General features: G+C 42.8%; 1 protein-coding gene across 2 annotated transcripts in view; it reads left to right on the forward strand.

Moving 5' to 3' along the window:
• odad3 (outer dynein arm docking complex subunit 3) overlaps window positions 1-22756 on the forward strand; it is a 36667-nt gene extending 13911 nt beyond the window's left edge. Inside the window, exons 5-13 of one of the 2 annotated variants that reach the window (XM_028823587.2) lie at window positions 754-855; window positions 2592-2717; window positions 4315-4437; window positions 5268-5414; window positions 8709-8869; window positions 13066-13222; window positions 16360-16515; window positions 18354-18438; window positions 22347-22756. In XM_028823587.2, the coding sequence (XP_028679420.1) occupies window positions 754-855; window positions 2592-2717; window positions 4315-4437; window positions 5268-5414; window positions 8709-8869; window positions 13066-13222; window positions 16360-16515; window positions 18354-18438; window positions 22347-22474 (1185 nt within the window). In that variant the 3' untranslated portion in view covers window positions 22475-22756. Of the gene's footprint in view, window positions 1-753; window positions 856-2591; window positions 2718-4314; window positions 4438-5267; window positions 5415-8708; window positions 8870-13065; window positions 13223-16359; window positions 16516-18353; window positions 18439-22343 lie in introns of both variants that reach the window. The other variant, XM_028823586.2, reaches the window with a different exon arrangement.
• Window positions 22757-23980: the final 1224 nt, after the last annotated feature.

The raw sequence follows: 23980 nt of genomic DNA on the forward strand, positions 1-23980 counted from the left end.
TTAGAATCACACAGTGAGTCAGTAGGAGAATGAACCACAGTTCAGTGACTTCATCACTAGAGGGCCACAAAGCTTTTCCATCCATCCATTATCCAACCCACTATATCCTAACTACAGGGGTCTGCCGGAGCCAATCCCAGCCAACACAGGGCGCAAGGCAGGAAACAAACTCCAGGCAGGGTGCCAGCCCACCGCAGGGCACACACACACACACACACACACATATCCACACACCAAGCACACACTAGGGACAGTTTAGAATCGCCAATGCACCTAACCTGCATGTCTTTGGACTGTGGGAGGAAACCGGAGCACCCAGAGGAAACCCACGCAGACATGGGGAGAACATGCAAACTCCACACAGGGAGGACCTGGGAAGTGAACCCGGGTCTCCTAACTGTGAGGCAGCAGTGCTACCCACTGCGCCACTGTGCTGCCCACACTGCTTTTATTGCTTATGAAATAATCATCCATTTTCTCCATCTGTATTGTTCATTATGTGCTTGTGGTGAGACAAAGCCCTTCATGGCAGAATCAGATGCCAAACGAGAACCAATCCTGGATGGGATACAGGGAACATCTGTACACACAGCCATGCTGGGCTTACTTATCAACCCCAGACAGTGACAATGGCAAAATATCGAGCCCAGGTTCCTGGAGGTGTAAGGCATCAACGCTAACCAGTTTGCTGAGGGGTTGATGCCATTAACAATTTCCCTGTGTTTTTTCTTAGTTTGTTTGTTCTTCTTTCAGAACCTCCGTATTCTTGAGAATCGACTTGAAAAGACGCAGCTGAAATGCCAGGAGGCTGAGCATGTCATGAAGGTTTACCTGAAGCTGAAGGATCACCTGCAGGTATGGAGAGTTGTTGCTTGGCCCCCGGTTTAACACTAGAAGCTCTCAATGTGATCAGTTTCAGCATCTCCTTGAATTGGGTGTATGGTGGCGGAGCACAGATCTCTTACTGTTATAAGCACACATGCTGACTTGTCATAAACAGTGGTAGTGGGGGTAGGGGCAAGAATGACAGACTGCAATGTAAAGGATAATAAAACAACAGTAATAATAATGGTGTCCCGTAGGAGACACAACAAAATAAAATTTAACAATCAACACTGTAACTGGACTTTGAATGAACTGCTGCTCAGTTTAAGGATCTCTCGAAAGGGCTTATATTAAAACTTGTGTCAAAAATCCATAAATATCTCCCTCTGAGGTTCACCTGTACCTGTGACTTGACTGATTACACTCTTCACATTCGCTCCTAGCATGCTAAAAAGGTACTCCATTGTCAGTCTTGCACTAGAAACATATCTGGTTGGGTTCTTTGCATACATTGGAGGGCACATAATAAACACAAATCATGGGTGCTAAATGTTTAAAGATCCTAATCATAACACTTTGATTGCATTAAATTTCATGATTCTATTAAGCTAGTCAATTTATTTCAGGAAGCTAAATTTATTTTATACTAGGGGGCTTCGACCATTGCTCACTTCGCTTGCCAACTCTCCCCCGCCAAGTGCTATGCGCCGTTGTGAAGAGGGGGGCTGAACACACCCTCTCTTTTCGCTGTTCCATTATTTCACTGATTGATATTTTCCATTTGTTTGCACTAATGCGATCTTTACTGCACTGCTATGCGCCATTGTGAAGAGGGGGGCTTAACGCACCCCAAGGAGACGCGGTCACTTCTCCGAAACCCATCTTTAACGGAGATACAGTGGGAAGCAAATAAGAGTTGTTCTTTTACCTCCTCTTTGCTCGATCACCTGCTGGCTTGTTGCTGCTCCTGTGTGGTGTGATCTGCATTTCGTTCGGCGCTTCAAACGTTTTAAAGTCAGTGCCTTGTCTCTCTTCTCCCCCAGACATCCTCAAACACTATTCGATCTCTTTTCGCTGTTCCGTTATTTCACCGAGTAATATTTTCCATTTGTTTGCGCTAATGTGAGCTTTACTCTCATTTTCTTGAGACTTTCAAATGTTCCTACTTCCATTATCTCTAACCTGCTCTGCATGTGTATCACGGCACTTGTTTCGAAAGGTCATAAGTATGATGTGACCTGCCCGTCTTGCGGGACATGAAAGTGTCTCTCTGTCTCTGTCTCTCTCAAAGATCTCTCTTCAAAAGATCACATCTTTTTATAATAGAGAGATGTTCATTCGGAGATATGGTATAAAAAACATTATGCTTGTGCTGTCACCATCAGTGTAAACTACCTGTTAGTCCTGGCAGGTTAAATAGAGATCTACCCTTTAAAAATCTCTTTAATACTGTTGGTCGGTGGTGATATTATATTCATTAGTGTGACACAGATTCAATCTTTTTAGAGTAATGAGAAAAAGAAATAAAGCCTGTCCCCATTGGACATACTCTGAACACTGGGAATGGAGGTGGTGGGCGATGGGTCAGAAGAATTGCTTATTTCTTTCCAGTTATTTGGTGTGATTTTACATGTTCTGTGGATTTCACTTCCAGATGTCCCCTTCATTATACCACTTTTCCAAAAGTCTCATTATTGCAATGTGACCCATTTGTTTGGACATGTTGTCGACCCTTTCACCCTTGTCCTATGATATTTGTTTCCCAGGAGGAGAGCTTGACCTTTCAGAATCAGCTGGATGGCTTGGAGACTGAGATCATGAGACAAAGTCAGGAGCTGAAAGAGCTGCAGACCATGAGCAATGACGCACAGCTCGCCAAGGAGGCAGCCAAGGTTTGGCTTTGTCCGTAAAGACCATTTCAGGTGTTATTCATTCCAATATGGCTGACGTGGTGACCTCAGACTGCAGACGCACAGTTAATGGTGACTTGATGCTGTTCTCCAAGGTGTGAACTGGCATGGAAACAGTAGAATTGATATTAGTGAACCACTGCAGCCTGTTGCTGGTCAAATGCATGCTCTCACAAATAGAGGATACTTTTGTAGTGATGGCAAGGATGACAAAATATTAAGAAATATCTTTATTAAATAAAAAAGTGAAATTGAGGGATGAACAAAATGCAGTGGTAAAGTTATAAATGAATAGGACAAAACAACATCATCTGTGGCTCCCCTTTGCTATGACTCTAGAGATGTCATTATTCTCTGGGATATTTGTTTATATTCCATCCATCCATTTTCCAACCCGTCGAATCCGAACACAGGGTCACGGGGGTCTGCTGGAGCCAAACCCAGCCAACACAGGGCGCAAGGCAGGGAACCAATTCCGGGCAGGGCGCCAACCCCCCTTGTTTTTTATATTCTCACATGATTAAATTATTATTGGACTCACCATTTTGATTTATCACAACGTCATTATGACTTTTTAAGCAGTGCAGCCATGTTGTTTACAGTACCATCCCTGTTCTTAGGTGTGGGAGATTTTGACCTACAACAGTATGGCAGCCATGATATAAAAGATGGTGACACTCAGTTCTCCATGTCCAAGTTTTCTGATTTTCCAAATACTCATGATCCCATTTAGAACTGTTGTTTTGGCCTCTTGCTTAATTTCTTTTGACTAAGCTTTTTGGCTGTTGTTTTTGGTGTCATGGTATTCTTATCTACTGCTATTACATTCTGCGTTCTGTTTATCCTTTTTTACACTTTCATCTCCTGGTCCATCTACCTTTGTCTGTTCCAGGATAAACCTTTTTTCTTTAAGGCACAATACCTTGGCCTAAATATACAGGTATTTGACCCAAATCTGTCATGCATGGGGTGGTCTGTTCACTTGCTCATCAAGTATGCTCTGCTCAATTCCCATTCCTGTTTCTGTCATTCTCCCTGTTGCCTGGCCTCTCCTCCTCCTTCAAGTTGAAATTTTGACTCTTATGTGCCTCCTCCTTCAAGACTTAGTGGTCTTATAGGACCGAAGTGGCATTAAGCTTCACACAGGAGTTGCTGCGGGACAAGTGGAGGAATCACAGGGTTAGCGATTAGAGCTCCCTCTAGTGGCCTTTGGTGTGTGTGCATCTCTAAGCCTTCATTTCTCCCATGGACAGTCTTCTCACTTCTAGAATTGCTTTGGGATCCAATGTGATTCCTTTTCACCCCAAACTTGGGTTGCCATGGTGGTCTTTAAGCCTTGCCCAGCCCAGTGCCCGGGGATAGATTGTCCATTTCCTGCTAGATCCTCCCTGTCTCTTATCTCTTTTCTAGTTCTAGTTTTTCCTTATGTTTGTACAAGCAGAATGCACCAAAACAAATAGATAATGGCATGCACTGTTACTAACTTATGTGGATCTCATGTTTCAGTCGAGAAACAACAAAGACCACATAAAGTAAAATTTCCCGTTCCTTGACCTGACTTTTCTTCTTACTCTTGCAGACAGAGCTCCAGCATCAGGAGGAGATGCTCTTCAGGGAGCGGCGGGAGAGGGAGCAGATCCTAGCTGAGTACAAGAGGCTGGCTGAGGAGCGGAGAGCTCACGCTGAACGTGTGGAGAGACGGGTCAGTAATGTGGATGGTGGGCAGTGTTACGAGTTTAATGCCAAAAAAGACACACCCACACAAAAAATCTATACTGTACTATACACTATATATATATATTTTATTGTATATGCATTACGCCGTATTGCTTCCAATTTAAGGCAGACTTTTTTTCATGTTTCCACACTTAAAATTTGGGGTGCATATTAAATTATAGGTATTTCATTGTCACACCTCATAAGACATTCTGCAGCTAAACAACTAAGCGGCGATAGTGTATCGGCCCATCTGAGGGTACAAAAACACATATACACCTACACTCAGGACGGAGAGTTTAGTGCCTCTAGTTCAACTAACCTGGTCAGCTTTAGGAATGAAGCACTTGGGGACAAAAACACTTGGACGTGGGGAGAACATCCAAAGTGACATTTGAGGAAGCAGTCCTGCCCACTGTGCCATCTTGACACCCCTGTCTTGTTTGTGGTTTCTGATTAAACGACCGTCTAGTTTGGTCTATGGTCTCTCAGCCCTTACGGAGCTCATTCATTCTTCATTCCAGGTTGAAGTTGACGTATTAACTTCTTTGTCTGCTGTGCACTTATACCATAACCAGGTGTCAGTATAGGCCCTTGGTAAACCCTGGGCATACTGACCTCCATATTTAGTATTGAAAAGATGAAATAAAGTGAGGCCAAGCTGAAGGGATCATTTTGATGTCTTTTTTTTTTTTTCTTACAGCTATGACCGTATAGCTTATTGAAGGTTACATATCATCAAAATGATTCAATTTTAGAATCTCTTGGCCACACAAATACTAATGAACCCAAGGTATGATGATTTTGAACTTATAGGTGCAGCGGGCTGCAATGCAGGGAGATGACGGTGGTGCAGACACCCAGCGTGACAACCTTGGTGAGGTGGAGGAGGAGAAGACCATCACCACATTTGAGGAAGCCTTCCAGAGAATTAAAGAGGCTACAGGCGTCACTGATACCCAGGTATGTAACGTAGAGAACTCCAGATTTGCTCAATTAGATGAACACCCCTTTTTGAATTCATCCATCCATTTTTCTAAAACCCAAACTTAGTGGGTTAAAGGGTTCTGGATGCCAGCAGTATGGGCCCAATCATAGGGGATAGGGATGCCAGTCAATCTCAGGGCAGTCACCCGCACATTTGCATTATTTGAAGTTGGCAGTTAAGCTCTTTGGGATTTGACTCCGTTATGGTTTATTGATAAAGCAGGTGGTCATTATTAAAGACCCTGCGTACATCACTTTACTTGTTTGAGCTCCTAATGTAAAAAAAACATGGAGTCAGTTATATGTACTGCTAAGGCAAGTTGAGGTGGTGGACACAACCTGAAAAGGGACAACATTACAAAAAACCAGTGCTGCTAACCAGCCAGATGACCCTGAGCAAATGACCTAACCTGTCTGGACTTAATATGCAAAAACAATTGTATTTGACCTATAAAGCTCCTTTAAAAGGTGCTCACTAGGAAAAGTGTTTTATAAAAGCACAAGGTTCAGTCCACAGGACTGTCGGGCTGTGTGACTAAATGATTCATTTCAGCTGCCTGGGCTCACATTGCGTATACAATGGAAACAGTTGTAATGTTCTTGTAAAAGGACTTGAAACTGCTATTTAAACCCACAGGGTCACAGGTTTAGTGCTGCCTTTGACTGACTATTAGACCCAAAATGGTGGACTTAAACTGCCAGGGATGACCTTGTAGAAGTGATAGAAGTAACTGTAATATACCTGTAAAAGAAGTCCGAATAGTGTTCACTGTGAAAGGTGATATATAAAGTCACAGTTTCAGTCCCCACCACTGCCTGACTGTGTGAGAATGAGATGGTAGTCACTGTGAAAGACACCTAATTATTTTAGGGTCAGATTGCCAAAATAATAATAATATATTTATAGAACACCTTGAAATGGTATTCACTAGGAAAGATGCTATATAAGCCACAAGGTCACATGTTTAGTGCTACCATGGGCTGGCAGTGTGACCCTGAGTAAGTAACTTAAACTGCCTGAGCTGACCTTGTACAGATAATTGAAGCAACTGTAATATACAGGTAAAAACATTGGGATGATATTCACTATGAAAGGTGCTGTACAAAAGGGCAGTTTTAGTCCCCACTACTGAAGGAATGTGTGACAGAGACACATTAGTCACCATGAAAGAGACCTAATCATTCTGGGCTCAGATTGTCAGAATAATGGAAGTAATTGTGATATATTTATAAAATACTTTGAAATTATATTAACTGTGAAATGCACTGTACATGAACAAGTCACTTGACCTGCCTGTGCTCCAACTGGAAAACCAAAAGAAATGTAACCAACTGTATCATAAATGTTGTAAGTCGCCTTGGAAATAAATAAATAAATGAATGAATGTATGTATAAGACAAAAGTTTCAGCCGCAACCATTGACTCTGTGAAAGTGAAAAGGCAGTCACCATGAATGGCACCTAATTAGTCATCCTGGACTCAGATTACCAAAATAATGGAAACCATTGTAATATACTTTTAAAATACCTTGAAATGGTTTTCACTATGAAAAGTGCTATATAAAACTACAAGGTCATAAGTTTAGTCCTGGCACTCACGGTGAGTCACTTAAACTGCTGGGATTGACCTAGTAGAAATTCATGAAGTAACTGTAATATACCTGTAAAAGACATCTGGATGATGTTCCTGTGAAAGGCACTATATAAAACAACAGTTTCAATAAGGGACTGATTGACAGAAAGGTGACAGTCACCATCAAAGGCACCTATACTTGTAAAATGCCTTTAAATTGTATTCACTGTGAAAGGCACTATATACAGCAGCACATTCCATCTCCTCTGTTGAATGACTGTGTCCACTGCGTAGACTCTTAAGTTTACAAATACGGACCCAGTTGGGGGGTATCAACAAAGCACTGCTGTATAACAGCTCTAAGTGTGACCCTGAGTGGATCACTTGCATTGCCAGTGCTCCACTGGCACAAATATAGAAGCAGCTATTTAGTGTGAAAGGCTCTCCAGACACCCCCAAGTAACCAACACTCTCTGGTGTAGAAATGTGGGAACAGCTGGACTTTCTTCTTGTGGTTTCTAAACCATCCATCCATTATCCAACCCACTATATACTAACTACAGGGTCACGGGGGTCTGCTGGAGCCAAGCCCAGCCAACACAGGGTGCAAGGCAGGAAACAAACCCTGTGCAGGGCGCCAGCCTACTGCAGGGCACACACACACACACACTAGGGACAATTTAGAATCGCCAATGCACCTAACCTGCATGTCTTTGGGCTGTGGGAGGAAACCGGAGCACACGGAGGAAACCCACGCAGACACGGGGAGAACATGCAAACTCCATGCAGGGAGTCCTAACTGTGAGGCAGCAGCGTTACCCACTGCGCCACCATTAACTCTTTCAGGGCTAATGTTGACTTTTGTTGAAATTCTGGGGAAGAGGATGGTAATCGGCTGTAAACTGCGACAAAACTCGCCCTTACGTTTTAGTTTGACTCTCTTTGCTTGAAGGAAAGTTACAGTACATAGCTTTGCTGATTTGACCTCAGATTCCCTGCGTGTGCATGAGTAGTGAAGAGCAAACAGCCTCTAAAATGGTATCGACATCTGGCGAGACTAAAGCAAATGTGCAAAGTAAAAATACTCCATGGACGTATTACGTATTATCGCTGAATCGGACTCTGACTTTTCATACTCTGAGTTTGATGCAAGTGATCTGGAGATGGCTATCGAAAACAAAAGTGAGGTACCAGCATCAGCCTGTCGGTCTCCAGGTGATCATGGTGCTGAACACGTCTGTGTAGCTGATACGCCTACAGCAGCGTTCGCCTAGGAGGACCACCACTTATAATGACAAGAGGTACAAATCATATTGCGTCACACTGCGGCTGCCACCATCGCCCACCTGCTCTGTGAAGACAGAGCGGTAGCTGGCCCGCCGTGCATTCCTGCTGGCCATCGAGCTGCTCCTGTGCAGCCACTGCTGCCAGAGATGCGGAACAGGCGCCAACAGCAGCCACAGCACATAGCAACAGATGTTTTATGTTGATTTATGTGTGAAACCAGTGCATTGTGACTGAGTTTTTTAGAAAAAATATTCAGCTCTCAAAGAGTTAAATTTAAGTCAATGTGACACCAGGACCCTTTCAGTCTTCATACATCAAGTGACGATATCCCAGCCTCCTTATCAAATTATTCCTATGGTGTCAGACTTGTTACCTGGAGCCATCTTTATGCCATCTTTGTGTTCCCACAGGAAGTGGTCCAGCGGTTCATCTCACAAGGAGATACTCAGAAGCACCTGGAGCTCATCAAAAGCGAGAATGAGAAGACACTGGTGCGCCTCAAGGAGGAACGGGAGCGGCTGCAGGCAGAGTTCCAGGAGATGAAATACTCGGGAGAGGCCAAACTGTCCAGGTAGGGCCACGCTGTGTTTGAAGAGCACTAAAAGGCGCCATATTAGCACTAATAATAAGACCACCATCACGTAATGCTGGACTTGTCCTCCATGTTTAAATTAGGCTAACAGTGCTCATCAGTTGTCCCATTGGTTCAATACTCCTGTCATACAGTGCCTCACAAAGTATGCATTACTTTACTTACAATATGAAACAGCATAGGTAAAAGATGTAATGAGGAAAATCAAAAGTGCAAGCGCGTCCTTCCAGAAATCCTCCATGAGGTTCCCGTGGTGACTGGATATGGGCGACAATGGGTGGGACAATATGCTCACTGTTTTAAGTGCATTGTGACTTCTATAAAGTAAGAAATTTAACTTTGTAGCAGAAATGGGGTTGGGATGTAAAATTAAGAAGGTGTTCCTGTGTGATTGACAAAAGAACTGGAGGAGCTTGACACTTTGAACTTGTCAAACTGGAATGATGGTGAGGAGTATAACAGTAAGATGTAAATAAAAACGTTAATATGACTCTCATATACAGTGGTGGCCACTCCAGAGAGGTTAGTGAGGATAAACGTACCTTAAATCGTCAACCCAGCTGTCTAAAACTGTTTATTTCACCCACACACACTGCTAAAGATGCCAGCTCTTTCCATCCCTGCAGTGATTGGTTTCAGGTCACATTTAGTTAGACCCTGCAGCAAAAGTAATTTTAGCACCCAAAGACTTTGCCCTAGTGGGTGGGGTGGGGGGGGGGGGGGGGGGGGTTTGTTGGTGCTTGGAATTTTCATGTTGTTTCAAGAGAGCTGTTCTATGAATTACAAAATGTTATCAAATTTCATGTAAGTGCAATATAAAGTATAGATGTCTGGCTGTGTACTTACTGAATTTTCACTCTGCATGTCACCTGATGCTGTATTATATTTTGTCATAAGTATACTTTATTTATAAATGTGTGTCATGCACTATAAAGAAACAAACTGAAGTGCACCCTGTGTTAGTGAAATGGGTTGTGGTCCCCCGTGATCCTGAACTTAGGTTGTAAACTCAATGATGTGACAGTAGGGCTGGCATGGTGGCACACCATGGTGCCTTAGAGCTGCAGAATCTTAGTTTCTCAGCATTGTGTTTTCCTTTGTGGGAACTGCACGTCCCCTCTGTATTTGTGTAGATGTTTCTCTGGGTACACTGATTTTCCTCTAACATTCTGAAGAAGTGCCTGTAAGTTTTTTTATTGACCTTAAAATGTGCCTTGTAGGAGTGACTGTGTCCTGTGATGAGCCGGGCATCCAATCCAAGGTGGGTTCCTACCTTGTCCCTCTTGCAGCTGGGATACACTGCAACCTGCACAACCCCAAACGGGATTAAGGTGGTTAGATGACATATGAATGAATGGCAGTACTGTTAATACAAGCATCAGATCCTCCTTGCTACCCTCTCTGAACTTGGCGTCATTGGGGCTGTCCTTGGGTTGTTTGAGACCTACCTCTTGGGCAGATCCTGCTGTGTGACCTGGTGAGGACAGATGACAAGGGTGCATCAAGCAAACATTTAAGGTGTCCCAAGGACAGATGCAGGATCCTCTTCTCTTCTCCCTATACACACCCTCACTAGGCTCCATCCTCCAGTCTCATGGTTTCTCACATCAGTGCCATGCTGACAGCACATAGGTGTACCCGTCTTCACCTCCAGAGGACCATTCTGTATCAGCTAGAATCTCTGAATGTCTCACAGTTATCTCAACTTCGATGAAGGAGTACCATCTCTAGCTCAATCTAGCAAAGACCAACCTTCTTGTTATTCCAGCTAGCCCGGCTATTCAACACTCCATCTGTGTTCATCTCGGCTCATTATTGCCAACACCTGCCAAGTCTGTACACAGCCCTGGGGCGGTGATCGATGACCAGCTGTCCTTCACTGACCACATTGTAACTGCCTCTCAGTATTCACTTTGTTAGAACATTTCTGACAGAGTATGCATCACCACTCCTGATCCAGGCTTTGGCCTAGTCATGTCTGGACTACTGCAACTCTTTATTGCAATGAGTACGGCCATGTGTCTCCAAGCCACTGCAGATGATTCAAGCAGCCAAGGTGGGCACATGTCACTCCTCTTTTCAGATTTCTACATTGTCTCCCGGAAGCAGCACATATTAAGTTCAGATCCTTGATGCCTGCCTACAGAGCAGTCGCCGGGTCAGCACCTATATATATGGAGAAACTTGTGAGGTGCTGCCTTCCTTCTCGTCCACTCAGATCTGCTAGTGAATGGTATCTGATGATGCCACCTCTGCATGGCATCAAACCTCAATCCAGACTCTGTGCATGTGTAGCAACTAGCTGGTGGAATGAGCTGCCCTCCTCTACCTGAACTGCTGACTCTCTCTGTGTGTTTAAGAAGTGTTTGAAGACTCTCTTATTTGGTGAATTTCTGTTTAATTGATGGTGGCTGTGATACGTTTTTGTACCCAAGGAAATGTAACTCGCTTGCTCTGAACTCTTCACTTGTGATGATCCATTTTGCACCCTTGTCCTCTAACACTTGTTCCAGAACAGCCCCCCACACTGACGTTTACTTGATTATGGTGACCTCTTTTGTAAGTTTCTTTGGATAAAAGTGTCTGGTAAGCAGATTAAAGTAAATATAAATGTCAATACAGCAGTTCTGTGCAAGGTGTTATCCTCAAAATGGCCAGCAGGTGTCAGAGACAGACCGTTCAAGTGATCTGCGCATTGTTCTCTCAGAAGCCGAGTTTGTGCTGAAATCAAGATGTTCCTGATTGTCCCTAGTGTGTGTGTGTGTGTGTGTGTGTGTGTGTGTGTGTGTGTGCGCCCTGTGGTGGGCTGATGCCCTGCCTGGGATTTGTTCCTGCCTTGCACCCTGTGCTGGCTGGGATTGGCTCCAGCAGACCCCCATGACCCTGTGTTAGGATATAGTGGGTTGGATAATGGATGGATGGATGATTCTCCCTTTATTTCCTTTTCACTTCACCTCTCACTGCCTCACGTTAGTGCTCAAGCAGTTTTTTTCTTTCGTTTATACATTGCCTTTAACTGTATGCTCTATTATAAGGCACATTCACAGTATAGTGCTGCTTCTTCTGTTTTAAATGTCTCTGCCTGTCATGCTTGTCTGTTTCCTGCCCCCTGAGCTTCACAAGGTGGACTGACTGCAGTCGTCTGATCTTTCATACTAATTGATGATGCACCCACACTGCCATTTGTTATAGTTGGGGACGGCTGTTGCTTGACTGAATTGTGTTTGTCATAAGTACTGGAATACAGGATTAAGCAGATCATTCACTATGAAGACATCTCCTTATTCCATTTCTTCAATCACCACAACTATCTACCAAAGACAACAAAAGAAAGATTGCAGAAAAAAGGATCTAAAGAAATAAATGTTCAAGAGCAAACAGCACCCTCTTGTGGCATGAAGAAATTGGAGTACAGAGTGGCACAGTGCTTCACGTCACTGCTTCATGGAGCCAGTAGCCTGGGTATTGAGCACCAAGCAGCATGCCATTCAGCAGCACTGAGTCTCCTGAGTGGCATGGTGGCTCAATGGTTAGTACTGCAGTCTCAAAGAAGCCCATATCCAGTCAATGTTTATATAGAGACAGGCAGCACGGCGTACTGAGTAAGGTTTTGGTCTTCGAACCCGGAAATTGTAGCTTTAAATCTGCTACTATGCGACTATGAGCAAGTCGCTTCACCTTCCTGTGCTCCAATTGGAAAAACAAAAGAAATGCAACAACTTATATCTCAAATGTCGTAAGTTGCAACATAACAAGTAATAATAATGTGCTTGTTTTACTGTTAACTTGACTGGCGACTCTAAATTGTGTGTTTGTTTGAGTGATGGACTGGCTGGTCCTGGCCTTATAGGTTTCAATTCCCCATGAGCTTGTGAATATTAGGTTAGGTTCAGTTAGATTTCATTACAGTTTTCTCACATCTTCCCCGTCCTGCCCAGCTTTCTACATTGCAGCCTGCATTTTGATTGTCAGATGTTAGGATTGCCCTCCCTATTGTGTTTGAACATTGAGCCCATTTTATCTTCTTAGACTGCCTCACATTCATTTGGCTTCCTACCCTAGGTATGTGGCCATTTGGACGTCTGTCTTCTCTCCTTGTTGCCCTGCTGTTCCTCCATCCATTGTTGTCCACCGAAAGCTGACCCGCTCTAATTCTTCTACTTCTGTCCGCTCAGAGGCCAACAGATGTTGGAAGAGCTCGCTGCCCACCTGCAAGCCGAAGAAAAGCGTCGTGATGATGGCAAGGAAAATGTGGAGAAGCTGACGCGCATCCTGAGCAATGTGCGGGCCGGCATCGAGCACCTGGCCGATAAAATGCAGCACGTCAAGATTGTAGGTGGTCTTTTATTGAGCTAGCTCTCACTATGGGATGTGATGGGGACTGATATAGGTGGGATCGGGGTTGGATGTCAGACCCTTACTGTATTTAATATTCCTTCCAACAGTACAGGATGTCCGAGTGTTAGCATATAAGTAAGGTGTAACTTTAAATGTCTATTATTTAATGAGTTTGCTAATAATTATATTCTTTATTTATTCATCATCTTCATTTATTCAGTGCCTTGAGCATGGGAAAGGTGCTATATAAATAAAATGTATTCTTATTATTAAATGTATTATTATTATCTGTGGTAAATATCGCCCCCTACTGTACCACAAATCAAAAATATATCAGCACCATGAAGTCAGTGGAGTTTTAGGACAGAAGTTAATGTTAGGGGTTAGTATAGTGGGGTGTAATGTGAGCGCTAAATGGTAACAGTTGGCCATCTGACCCCACCCACCTCTGACACCTACCCCTTCCCATCCATCAAATGTCCTGCTGGCATTGGCCAGCTCCTTAGCCCCCTGTGCCCTCATCCACGTGGAGTGCATTAGTGACGTTGCCTCATCCGGCAAGCAGACTTTTACTCAATAAAAAGCAGCACAACTCTCAGGATTAGTGAAAAAAGCGAGAAATCAACAGGCTGCACTTGACGTTAATGGCTGCTTTTGTGTTTTGCTTTCCCCTTGACGGCAGCAGTGACATTAGAAGTAATTGAATTTTAATGAACAGGCAGCCTCCTAATTAGACATGAAAGAGTGCATTCATGTCGAGGCATTTTATTGAGGAGGAGAAGCAAAACAAACGCAGAAAGAACTGCGGAGGGCAGCTGCACTCAAGCAAAAAAAATACTTTAAAGTGCCTTTCATAGAAAAGGCGCTAATGCAGGAGAATAGGCGTTAACAGTTAGGCACTATATGTAATAGCAATTTCTTATCATAGTATATGCTGTCAAACAAAAAAAATGTTAACAATAGTACATTTTTGTATATAGTCCCTTTTATCATAGATGCTGTCAGAGATTATTGATCATAGTGCTTAGGATAAACCAATCAGAGATTAATATATTGTATACAGTGCTTAGGATAGAGATTATTGGATATACAGCCTTTCACAGTATATGCTGTGATAGAGAATAATAAACATTAATGAAATAGTTAAGATGAACAATCTGGTCTTCAGTTTTTTTGTTTCTTGGGTCTCCCCAGGATAGTTTATTTATCATAAATAGTTCATCTTCATGTGTTGCCTTTCAAAGAAGATGCACTCAGATATTGGTTTAAAAATCAGTCAATGTAATCGTTGACGGTTTGTTTTTTATTGTCCCCCTTTTTTGTGTGCCATCAGACAGATACTGAACCAGCAAGTCTTTGTTTCATATAGCACCTTTCACTTTACAAAAAGTCATTTCAGTCGCACTAAATGGCTCTCCTGTATGAGGGTGAAGGTTTTGTAATGCGGATGTGCGAGATAGGACCAGCCATTCTGGAAAGACAGGGTCTTTTATCACAGCGGCTGCATTTACTTTTGGCAAGCAGTCTGGAAAGGATTCTGTGTGTAACAAATTTAAAAAAAGGGATGCGGGTATGAAATGCTGACCTCAATAAATCATAAAACTGATAAGACTCCAAAAGTGTAGGTGGTGTGATCGGCTCCCTTTTTGGGAGTTTCTGTTTTATTTCCAGGATGGATAATATGAGAAATGATAAATGGCCTTACTCAATGGCCTCATGTTCCAGCAGATCTTGATCTGGAGGTCTGCACTTTACATTTAGAGGATCTTGAACGTACCATTCATATTGTTCACTTAGTGTCGGAGCTCATTCTCATTCATTGTCTTCTTTGTGTGGCTTTACATTGCAAAAGGAGTTCCGCCTTGTGGCTAAGCACAAACTTGCAGATCTAAAGGAGTTTGAAAACTTCTAGTCTGGTCATTCATTTCTTCTCCCTGCACGAATCATATAGAAATACAGAAATAAACGTACTGCATAGAAACATAAAGGCTCAGGTCCGAATGTAAAACTGGCCCCTTGTCTGAACCTGAGCTGCTAAGTTAACTTTCTAGAGCAGCAGAAACAACTGCACCATAGCTAAGACTCTTTTAATGGCTTTCGCTACGATGATAAAATAATTTTAATATAACTTTGACTAACATATGATGGCTTGGGATTTTGATCACTATTAAAGTCACTATATAAAATCACAAAGTTGAGTCCCAAACCAGTAGCCTATTGACTGAAGCAGACTGAGTCCATTAACCTGCCAGAATTCACACTGTAGTGCAAGTCTGATGTGGCATAGTATGGTGAAAGGAATTCTATATAATCAAAAGCATCCGTCATTACAACTGCTCCAGTAGTACTCTACCTGTATTAGACTTCAGGATGGCACTCAGTATAAAAGGCACTATATAAACCTGTAATGATGAGCCCGCTTGGCTAACTGACATTTCAGAAATACAGAAACAAACGTACTGTATGCTTAAAGCACGCCACAGTGAAAGGTGTTATATAAAACCAAAAGCAGCAGTTCCCACCAGCAACTCATTGCATGAACCAGAGTGAGTGAATTCGTCTGCCAGGGTTCACATATCAGAAGGATGGTGAAAGTCAACAACAACATTTATTTATATAGCACATTTTCATACAAAAAATGTAGCTCAAAGTGCTGAAAGTCACTATACAGAATCACATTCTTCAGCCTGCATCGACTTGATATTTGTATGAAAGTCAAAATATAAAAACACAAGGACCAGTCTCTATCAACGGTTCATTGATTGAACAACAGAAAGTCAGTTTAATTGCTGGGGCTCACATTGTATTGTATATTTTAAGTGGTTTAGGACGGTGAAAGGCACTATATAAAACTATGAGATTCAGTCTCCACAATAATTCAATGAGTTAACCAGAGCCGATTCACTTGTCAGGGCCACATTGTAATGTACCTTTACAGTACTTTAGGATAGTAAAGGGCACTATATAAAACCACAAGGCTCAGTCCTCACCACTGCCTCCCCATATCTCACTATAGGATTTTGAGTTCTCGCTCCTTTTCACCTGTGGCAGGCATCTCTCATTACCAAAAAAAGTTGATTCTGTTCCTCAAATGTGTGCCAGTAATTGTATTTTTTTATGTTTTCTCACAGCCAAGGAGTCATCTACCGACAGTCCAGCTGCCCCCTTCCTCTGAGGAGTACGTCCTGGACCTCCTGTCGATCTCAGAGCAAAAGCTGCTGCAGCTGATGGAGGAGCTTCAGGGCAAAGACCTGGCGGTGGTCTTGAAGGAAATGGAAGAAGAGGAGGTGAGGGCCAATACTTGGAAATGGGCAAATCTAAAGTGTAGGAGAATCTTTGTCACTTTCATTTCCATCCATCCATGTTCTTGACCTGCTTATCTAAGTGCAGGGTTGCAGAGCAGCTGGAGTCTATGCCAGCAATTGGGCACAGGGCAGGAACAGCACCTAAACAGAGTGAACAGACACAAAGGCCAATTTAGCAAATGCAGTTCACCTGATCGGCATGTCTTTGGACTGTGGGAGAAGCCCGGAGCACCCGGAAGGAACGCATAATGGGCAAAGGGCGAACCCTGGTCTCCTTATTGCAAGGCAGGAGCGCTCTCCCTCTGTCACTGTACCATTTTTATTAATTTTGACAATTTAGGTTCAAAGGGAACATAGAGAACAAAAATAAATTTGAGGTGAAAATCGATACACATTCCAAAATGCACATTATTAACAAATATTTACAGGCCTATAGACAGAAGGTATTTGATTTGAGGCACAATAGAGTTGATGTTCAGATAGCAGGCTACAAGAGAGTAAATATTAGGGAGGCTGGTGTTTTCTGAGCCAGTGACAATCACTGATTTCATGTTATTAGAATTGGCCGATTCTGATGGCCATTATGAGTTGTTTTCTTTATCTTTTTATATTGTCATGCAGAAGCCTCATGTTCCATATTAAAGTAGCATTTTTACAATTAAACTGCAGACCACAGGTGCTTTGTGATCATTTTTATTAGCAAAATGAAATTAAGTAGGCTTATTGTTCAGTGAAGTGACCATCAAAATACAAAACTAAATGAAATCCCCTTAAAACATACTTTATTGTACAAAAAATGCATCCATTACAAATAGGCCATCAAAGAAAATTAAAATTCTTGTCAGAATTCCAAGCCACAATTCCAACAAAATATTCATAAGAATATATATTCATATCACATATTTATATCAAGAGAATACAAAGCTGATTCAGCACAAAACAAACGGGCGTGTGAGTGTAAAAATGCCCATTAGAAATGAAACAGGCAGACGTCAGAACACAATAATTTGAACCAAAGTCGGTCCCCTTTTTACTAACCTGTTTTATTTGCCCCGCACTGTCACTAGAAGTCCACATAATTCAGTGGTAAGCCTGAAAGGTTGGGTGCCAGAAACAATGCATTGCCATCTTAAATATGTTATTAGAACATCTGTGACGAGAACAGGCCATTCAACCCAAAATGTTGGCCAGTGCCTTTCTGCTGGATTCTTCAGAACACTGAATCTAGATTTGAAGGTCACCACAGTCCTGATGGCCACCACACTATTTGGTCACTTATTCCACATGTCTGTGGTTCTCCAAAAGAAGAAACACTTTGTAACATTTGGGGGAAACTTGTCCACAGTTTCCAGCTGTGTCTCAATGTCTACATGATTGGCAGCAGGCCTAGCAGTTGTCAGAAAATGGCAGCAACCAAAAAAAAAAACAAAAAACAAAATGGTGTGACCAAAATAATGATAAAAATAATGTTAGTAAAAACAGTAATGTCAATAGGCATGTATAACAACCAGGAGTATCAAAGTGTCATTCATTCCAACAAAGGCGTTTCAGGTCTTCATTTTCCCATACAGCTGCTCTTCCAATTTCAATGACCTCTGAACCGCTGCTGCGCAGGATGACAATTGTTTTGTCATCTGTAGATGCTCATTTGACAGGCGAAGAATTTAGAATAATCTTTTCTGAGTTCTCTCCATTCTTGTAGTCAGTCCACTCTGGATTGGGTGGGCTCATGTGGACTCCTTTTCATGCCATGTCAGTGAGGTGCACATAGCACAGTGCATAGAAGACCCTCTTATTTCTCATGCTGTCATGTCTTTCAGTTCCATGCAAGTATTGAAGGGAAACTGCCAGCTTCCAACATGAGGATCAAGCTGCCAGAGGCCCAGAAGCAAGATCTCTATGACGGTGAGTTGAGTCCCTGGCTTAGGATACCTGCATATCTGTCAGTTACTCTTTATTCTGTATAGCACCTTACCCAGCCTGCACCATTATGAGAAATGTTATATCATCCATCGGTATCTGATATACTTATTGTTGTGTCTTACACATTCTACCTTATATAAAATTGAGAAACACTGTATCATAGCCGCTTTCCATGTTTTTCTTTTTCTTTTTATTTATTTTCTTTTTATTTACCTTTTCAGCAGCTCCGTGTATGACTGTATATGTATGTGTACTTTTCTACTTTCATTTTTCTATTTTTATTTATTGATCACTCCTACCACTTTATTTTATGTGGATTCCTTCCCTGGACACACTTACTTTTACAACGTGGGCATGGATTTTTACACGCCGAGACTCGCATATTCAAGTACTCAACTTCGAGCGCTGAGAACAAATGCCAGTGCCGGTGTGGTTCCCTATTTACCCGACGAGGTAAGAAGGCGGTATCGTGGCAGCAGAACCGGCAGTAAGCTAAAAATGAAGCGGCTTGTGAGAAAGTGGCGTTTCAAGCCTTCGGTGCCTTCTGTGATTCTGGGGAATGTAAACTCAATCTCAAATAAGATCGACGAACTGGCTGCGCTGGTGAAAAATGTCAGGACCTACAGAGAATGCAGTTTGTTGTGTTTTTGCGAAACCTGGCTAAATAACACCATCCCAGATGCCAACGTGGAGCTACCCGGGTTTAGCACAGTTAGAGCGGACAGAGATGCAAGTACCTGTGGGAAGCACAAAGGAGGAGGACTCGCTCTCTATGTTAATACACGGTGGTGTCACTCTGGACATGTTAACGTCAAAATCTCCACTTGCTGCAGGGATATCGAACTGTTGGCCGTAAGTTTACGTCCCTACTACTTGCCCAGAGAGTTTGGACATGTCATTGTTGTCATCGTGTATATCCCTCCTTGGGCGGACGAGGAGTCAGCGAGTGACATCATCCATTCTGCTGTTGCTAAGTTACAAACGCAGCACCCTGAGGCGCTTGTGCTAATCGCTGGAGACTTTAACCATGTGACGCTGGACAAAACATTACCTGCATTCTCCAAGTATGTGAACTGTAACACCCGGGGAAATAAGACTATTGATTTACTGTATGCAAACGTTAAAGACGCATACAGCGCCACCCCGCTGCCTGCGCTTGGGAAAGCAGATCATAACCTGGTTCTGCTTCAGCCTCACTATAAACCAAAAGTTAGAGTCCTACCTGTAACCACACGATCATTCAGGAAGTGGACCCCGGAGGCTGAGAATACTCTGAGAGAACTTTTTGGAACTACAGACTGGGATATCCTGCAGGGATCTCATAATGAGAACATTGAGGAAGTTGTTGACTGCACTACTGACTACATCAACTTCTGTATGGACATTGTAGTTCCAGTAAGAACTGTACGCTGCTATGCTAACAACAAGCCATGGATTACAAGTGACATCAAGGGCCTTTTGAACCAGAAGAAAAGGGCTTTTAAAAACGGTGATCAGCATGAGCTCAAGCGCGTGCAGAAGGAACTCCGAGTCCAGCTCAGGGCGGCGAAGGAGCAGTACAGGAGAAAGCTGGAGCAGAAGTTGCAGAATAACAGCATGAAGGAAGTGTGGGATGGGATGAAGATCATCACTGGCTGCAGCTCGAAGCGGGGTACCACCATTGAGAGAGACGTGAAGAGAGCAAACCAAATGAACAACTTCTTTAACAGGTTTGACCACCCTGACCCACTCTCACTCTCACCTCGGAGTATTGCACCCTCCACACATCCTTCTGCTGATACCAGCATAGGAAAGACATCCCCACCCATAATTACAGCAGCGCAAGTGAGCAGAGAGCTGAGGAGACTTCGTGCCAGCAAAGCAGCGGGTCCAGATGGAGTATCGCCACAACTGCTGAAGGTCTGTGCATCGGAGCTGGGGGGCCCTCTACAGCGCATCTTCAACCTGAGCCTGGAACAGGGGAAAGTCCCGAGGCTTTGGAAAACATCTTGTATCACCCCAATCCCAAAGGTATCACGTCCTAGTGAGCTGAATGACTTTCGGCCTGTTGCTCTGACATCACATGTGATGAAGACCATGGAGAGGCTGCTGCTTCACCACCTTAGGCCACAGGTTCAACACGCCCTTGACCCTCTGCAGTTTGCATATCAGGAGAAGGTGGGAGCAGAGGATGCCATCATCTATATGCTACACCGATCCCTCTCTCACTTGGACAGAGGTAGTGGTGCTGTAAGAATTATGTTTCTAGACTTCTCTAGCGCCTTCAACACAATCCAACCTCTGCTCCTTAGGGACAAGCTGACAGAGATGGGATTAGATTCATACCTAGTGGCATGGATCATGGACTATCTTAAAGACAGACCTCAGTATGTGCGTCTTGGGAACTGCACGTCTGACATTGTGGTCAGCAACACAGGAGCGCCACAGGGGACTGTACTTTCTCCGGTCCTGTTCAGCCTATATACATCGGACTTCCAATACAACTCGGAGTCCTGCCATGTGCAAAAGTTCGCTGATGACACTGCTATCGTGGGCTGCATCAGGAATGGGCTAGAGGAGGAGTATAGGGACCTAATCAATGACTTTGTTAAATGGTGTGACTCAAACCACCTACACCTGAACACCAGCAAAACCAAAGAGCTGGTGGTGGATTTTAGGAGGCACAGACCCAGTGATCATCAAAGGTGACTGTGTGCAGATGGTGCAGACCTATAAATATCTGGGAGTGCAGCTGGATGATAAATTAGACTGGACTGCCAATACTGATGCGCTGTGCAAGAAAGGACAGAGCCGGTTATACTACCTTAGAAGGCTGGCGTCCTTCAACATCTGCAATAAGATGCTGCAGATGTTCTATCAGACAGTTGTGGCGAGCGCACTCTTCTACGCGTGGTGTGCTGGGGAGGCAGCATTAAGAGGAAAGACGCCTCACGTCTGGACAAACTGGTGAGGAAGGCAAGCTCTATTGTTGGCATGGAGCTGGACAGTTTAACATCTGTGGCAGAGCGAAGGGCGCTCAGCAGGCTCCTATCAATTATGGAGAATCCACTGCATCCACTTAATAGTATCATCTCCAGACAGAAGAGCAGCTTCAGCGACAGACTGCTGTCACTGTCCTGCTCCACAGACAGATTGAGGAGATCGTTTCTCCCTCAAACTATGCGACTCTTTAATTCCACCCAGAGGGGTAAACGTTAACATTCAACATTATACAAAGTTATTGTCTGTTTTTCTGTTTTTCACCTGCATTGTTATCATTCTTTAATTTAATATTGTTTATTGTATCATTATGCTGCTGCTGAAGAATGTGAATTTCCCATTGGGATTAATAAAGTATCTATCTATCTATCTATCTATCTATCTATCTATCTATCTATCTATCTATCTATCTATCTATCTATCTATCTATCTATCTATCTATCTATCTATCTATCTATCTATCTATCTATCTATCTATCTATCTATCTATCTATCTATCTATATCTATCTATATCTATCTATCTATCAACTAACTAACCAAGAAAACGTTACATCAATGCGCATAAGCACACATAATGATTGCTATGTATATTGTGTTTGTGGATTTACTTTTTTGTGTTTTATGTATACTGTTAATCATTATTGATGTAAGTTTTCTTGGTTATACAACAGGTAATTAAAAAGAAAAACTTATATCAATGCACATATGCACACATAATGGTTAACAGTATACATACACCACAAAAAAGTAGATCCACTAACACAATATACATAACACTTACGGTGGTCTCCTACTCAAGGGTCTCATTTCACCGTGCTGCATTACTTGGGTTCTTCTGGGCAGTGAAAATTTTTGTGTCCCGTTCATATGGTTTCTTACTTATGTCTTCATTCTATTTTATTTCCAGAAGATGATGAGAGTGATGATGATGAAACTGATGTGATCACCCGCAGTACGCTGAAGCAGCAGTCTCAGCAGATCATTGACTCTCGGACTAAGAGGAAGACCCGAACCAAGAAGAAGAAGGGCAAGCAGTAGAGCTGCCATATGATAGGATTGATGGAAAAATGACAGAGAGCAGTCAAAGTGAAATGAACCTCAGGGGTTCATAGAGTTTTCATAGAGTTCAGATAATGAGCCGTAATGGTGATTGACAATAGAAAAATGAAAAAAGAGAACTGATAAGAGTTTGAGTTTTAATTTATAAAGTTACAGTAACCTTTCAGGTTTTATTTTAAAAATGTCCATGTAATCAGGTTATGTATTTATCTCTCTTATATAGAAAGATGCAAAAGGCACTAAATATTGTATGTAGTGCCTTTACATGTGTGTATCTGTTAGATAGATAGATAGGGCACTATCTATCTATCTATCTATCTATCTATCTATCTATCTATCTATCTATCTATCTATCTATCTATCTATCTATCTATCTATCTATCTATCTATCTATCATTATACAGTGCCTTTCTTTTCTATCTGAGCTTGCTAGTATATGAATTATAAGAGTCTCACTCTATAAATGTTTATTTACACTAAGGTGATAATGAGGTGCTTATAAAGAATAAAATGATTTGTTTGAGGCATATGTTGTGACATTAGAGTGACCCACCTTTTTATTTTGTAAGTCTCACAGATCTAGAGTTGTTTGTGTTGAGTTAATCTGCGTACAGCACGCATGTCCACGTCTGGTTCTTGTGGGGCGGCTGGAGCCAACCCCTGCAAGTGTAGGGTGCAAGGCAGGGACAATGCCTGGACAGGGCACTAGTCCATTTCAGGGTGAGCACACACATACATTAGGGCATGATTATCAGTGCTAATTGACTTATTCTGCATGTCTTTGGACTGTTGGGAAAAACACAGGCATTCACAAGGAGAACATGTAAACTCCATGCAAGGAGCATTCTGGATGTGAACCCTGGTCTCCTTACTGCTTACTTGCTACCACTATGCCACTGTGCCACTCTCCAGCCCCCTGGTGGGGTGATTTGCAGAGACTGGAGATGTGTAAGGCCTCAGTGTCAACCACCAGAAGGCTCAGATGGAGTCTACCATGCAAAGTGAAACAGTCGGGGAGCCTAAAAATTGTGTCCATGAAAGGTTAAATGTTGGTATATTTGGTGTATTCTTACTGTGCCCTTGGCCAGGTTTTGTCTTCTTCTTTTATTTGCTCAAATTATTATGTGCAGCGGCCACCTGTTCCCTTTGACTTGTACCGATACCTAAAACGCTTCTTTTCCAGTCTGTGTTTATGTTCACGGCTCTGCTCTGTGTTCGTTCTTTGTCACTTTATTTACAAAACAATGAAAACTTCCTTTGCTTTGTTGCATTTCAAAATGAATGAAGCCTTGCGTGTTTTTTTTTTGTTTGTTTGTTTTTTGATCAGATAACAGAATGCCGACGGGACACTTTCTACCGTGGCACTGACGAAGTTAAGGTGTGGAGCTGCCATCCAGTGTTAGAAGCAAAAGACAAGTACATTACAGAGTCATTAAAGCAGTCTACGAGGAAGATTTAGACGGGTCTTCAAATGCTAGGTATGGG

Source organism: Erpetoichthys calabaricus, chromosome 17 (genome assembly GCF_900747795.2).
Source record: "Erpetoichthys calabaricus chromosome 17, fErpCal1.3, whole genome shotgun sequence".
In the NCBI taxonomy this organism is placed as follows: Eukaryota; Metazoa; Chordata; class Cladistia; order Polypteriformes; family Polypteridae; genus Erpetoichthys; species Erpetoichthys calabaricus.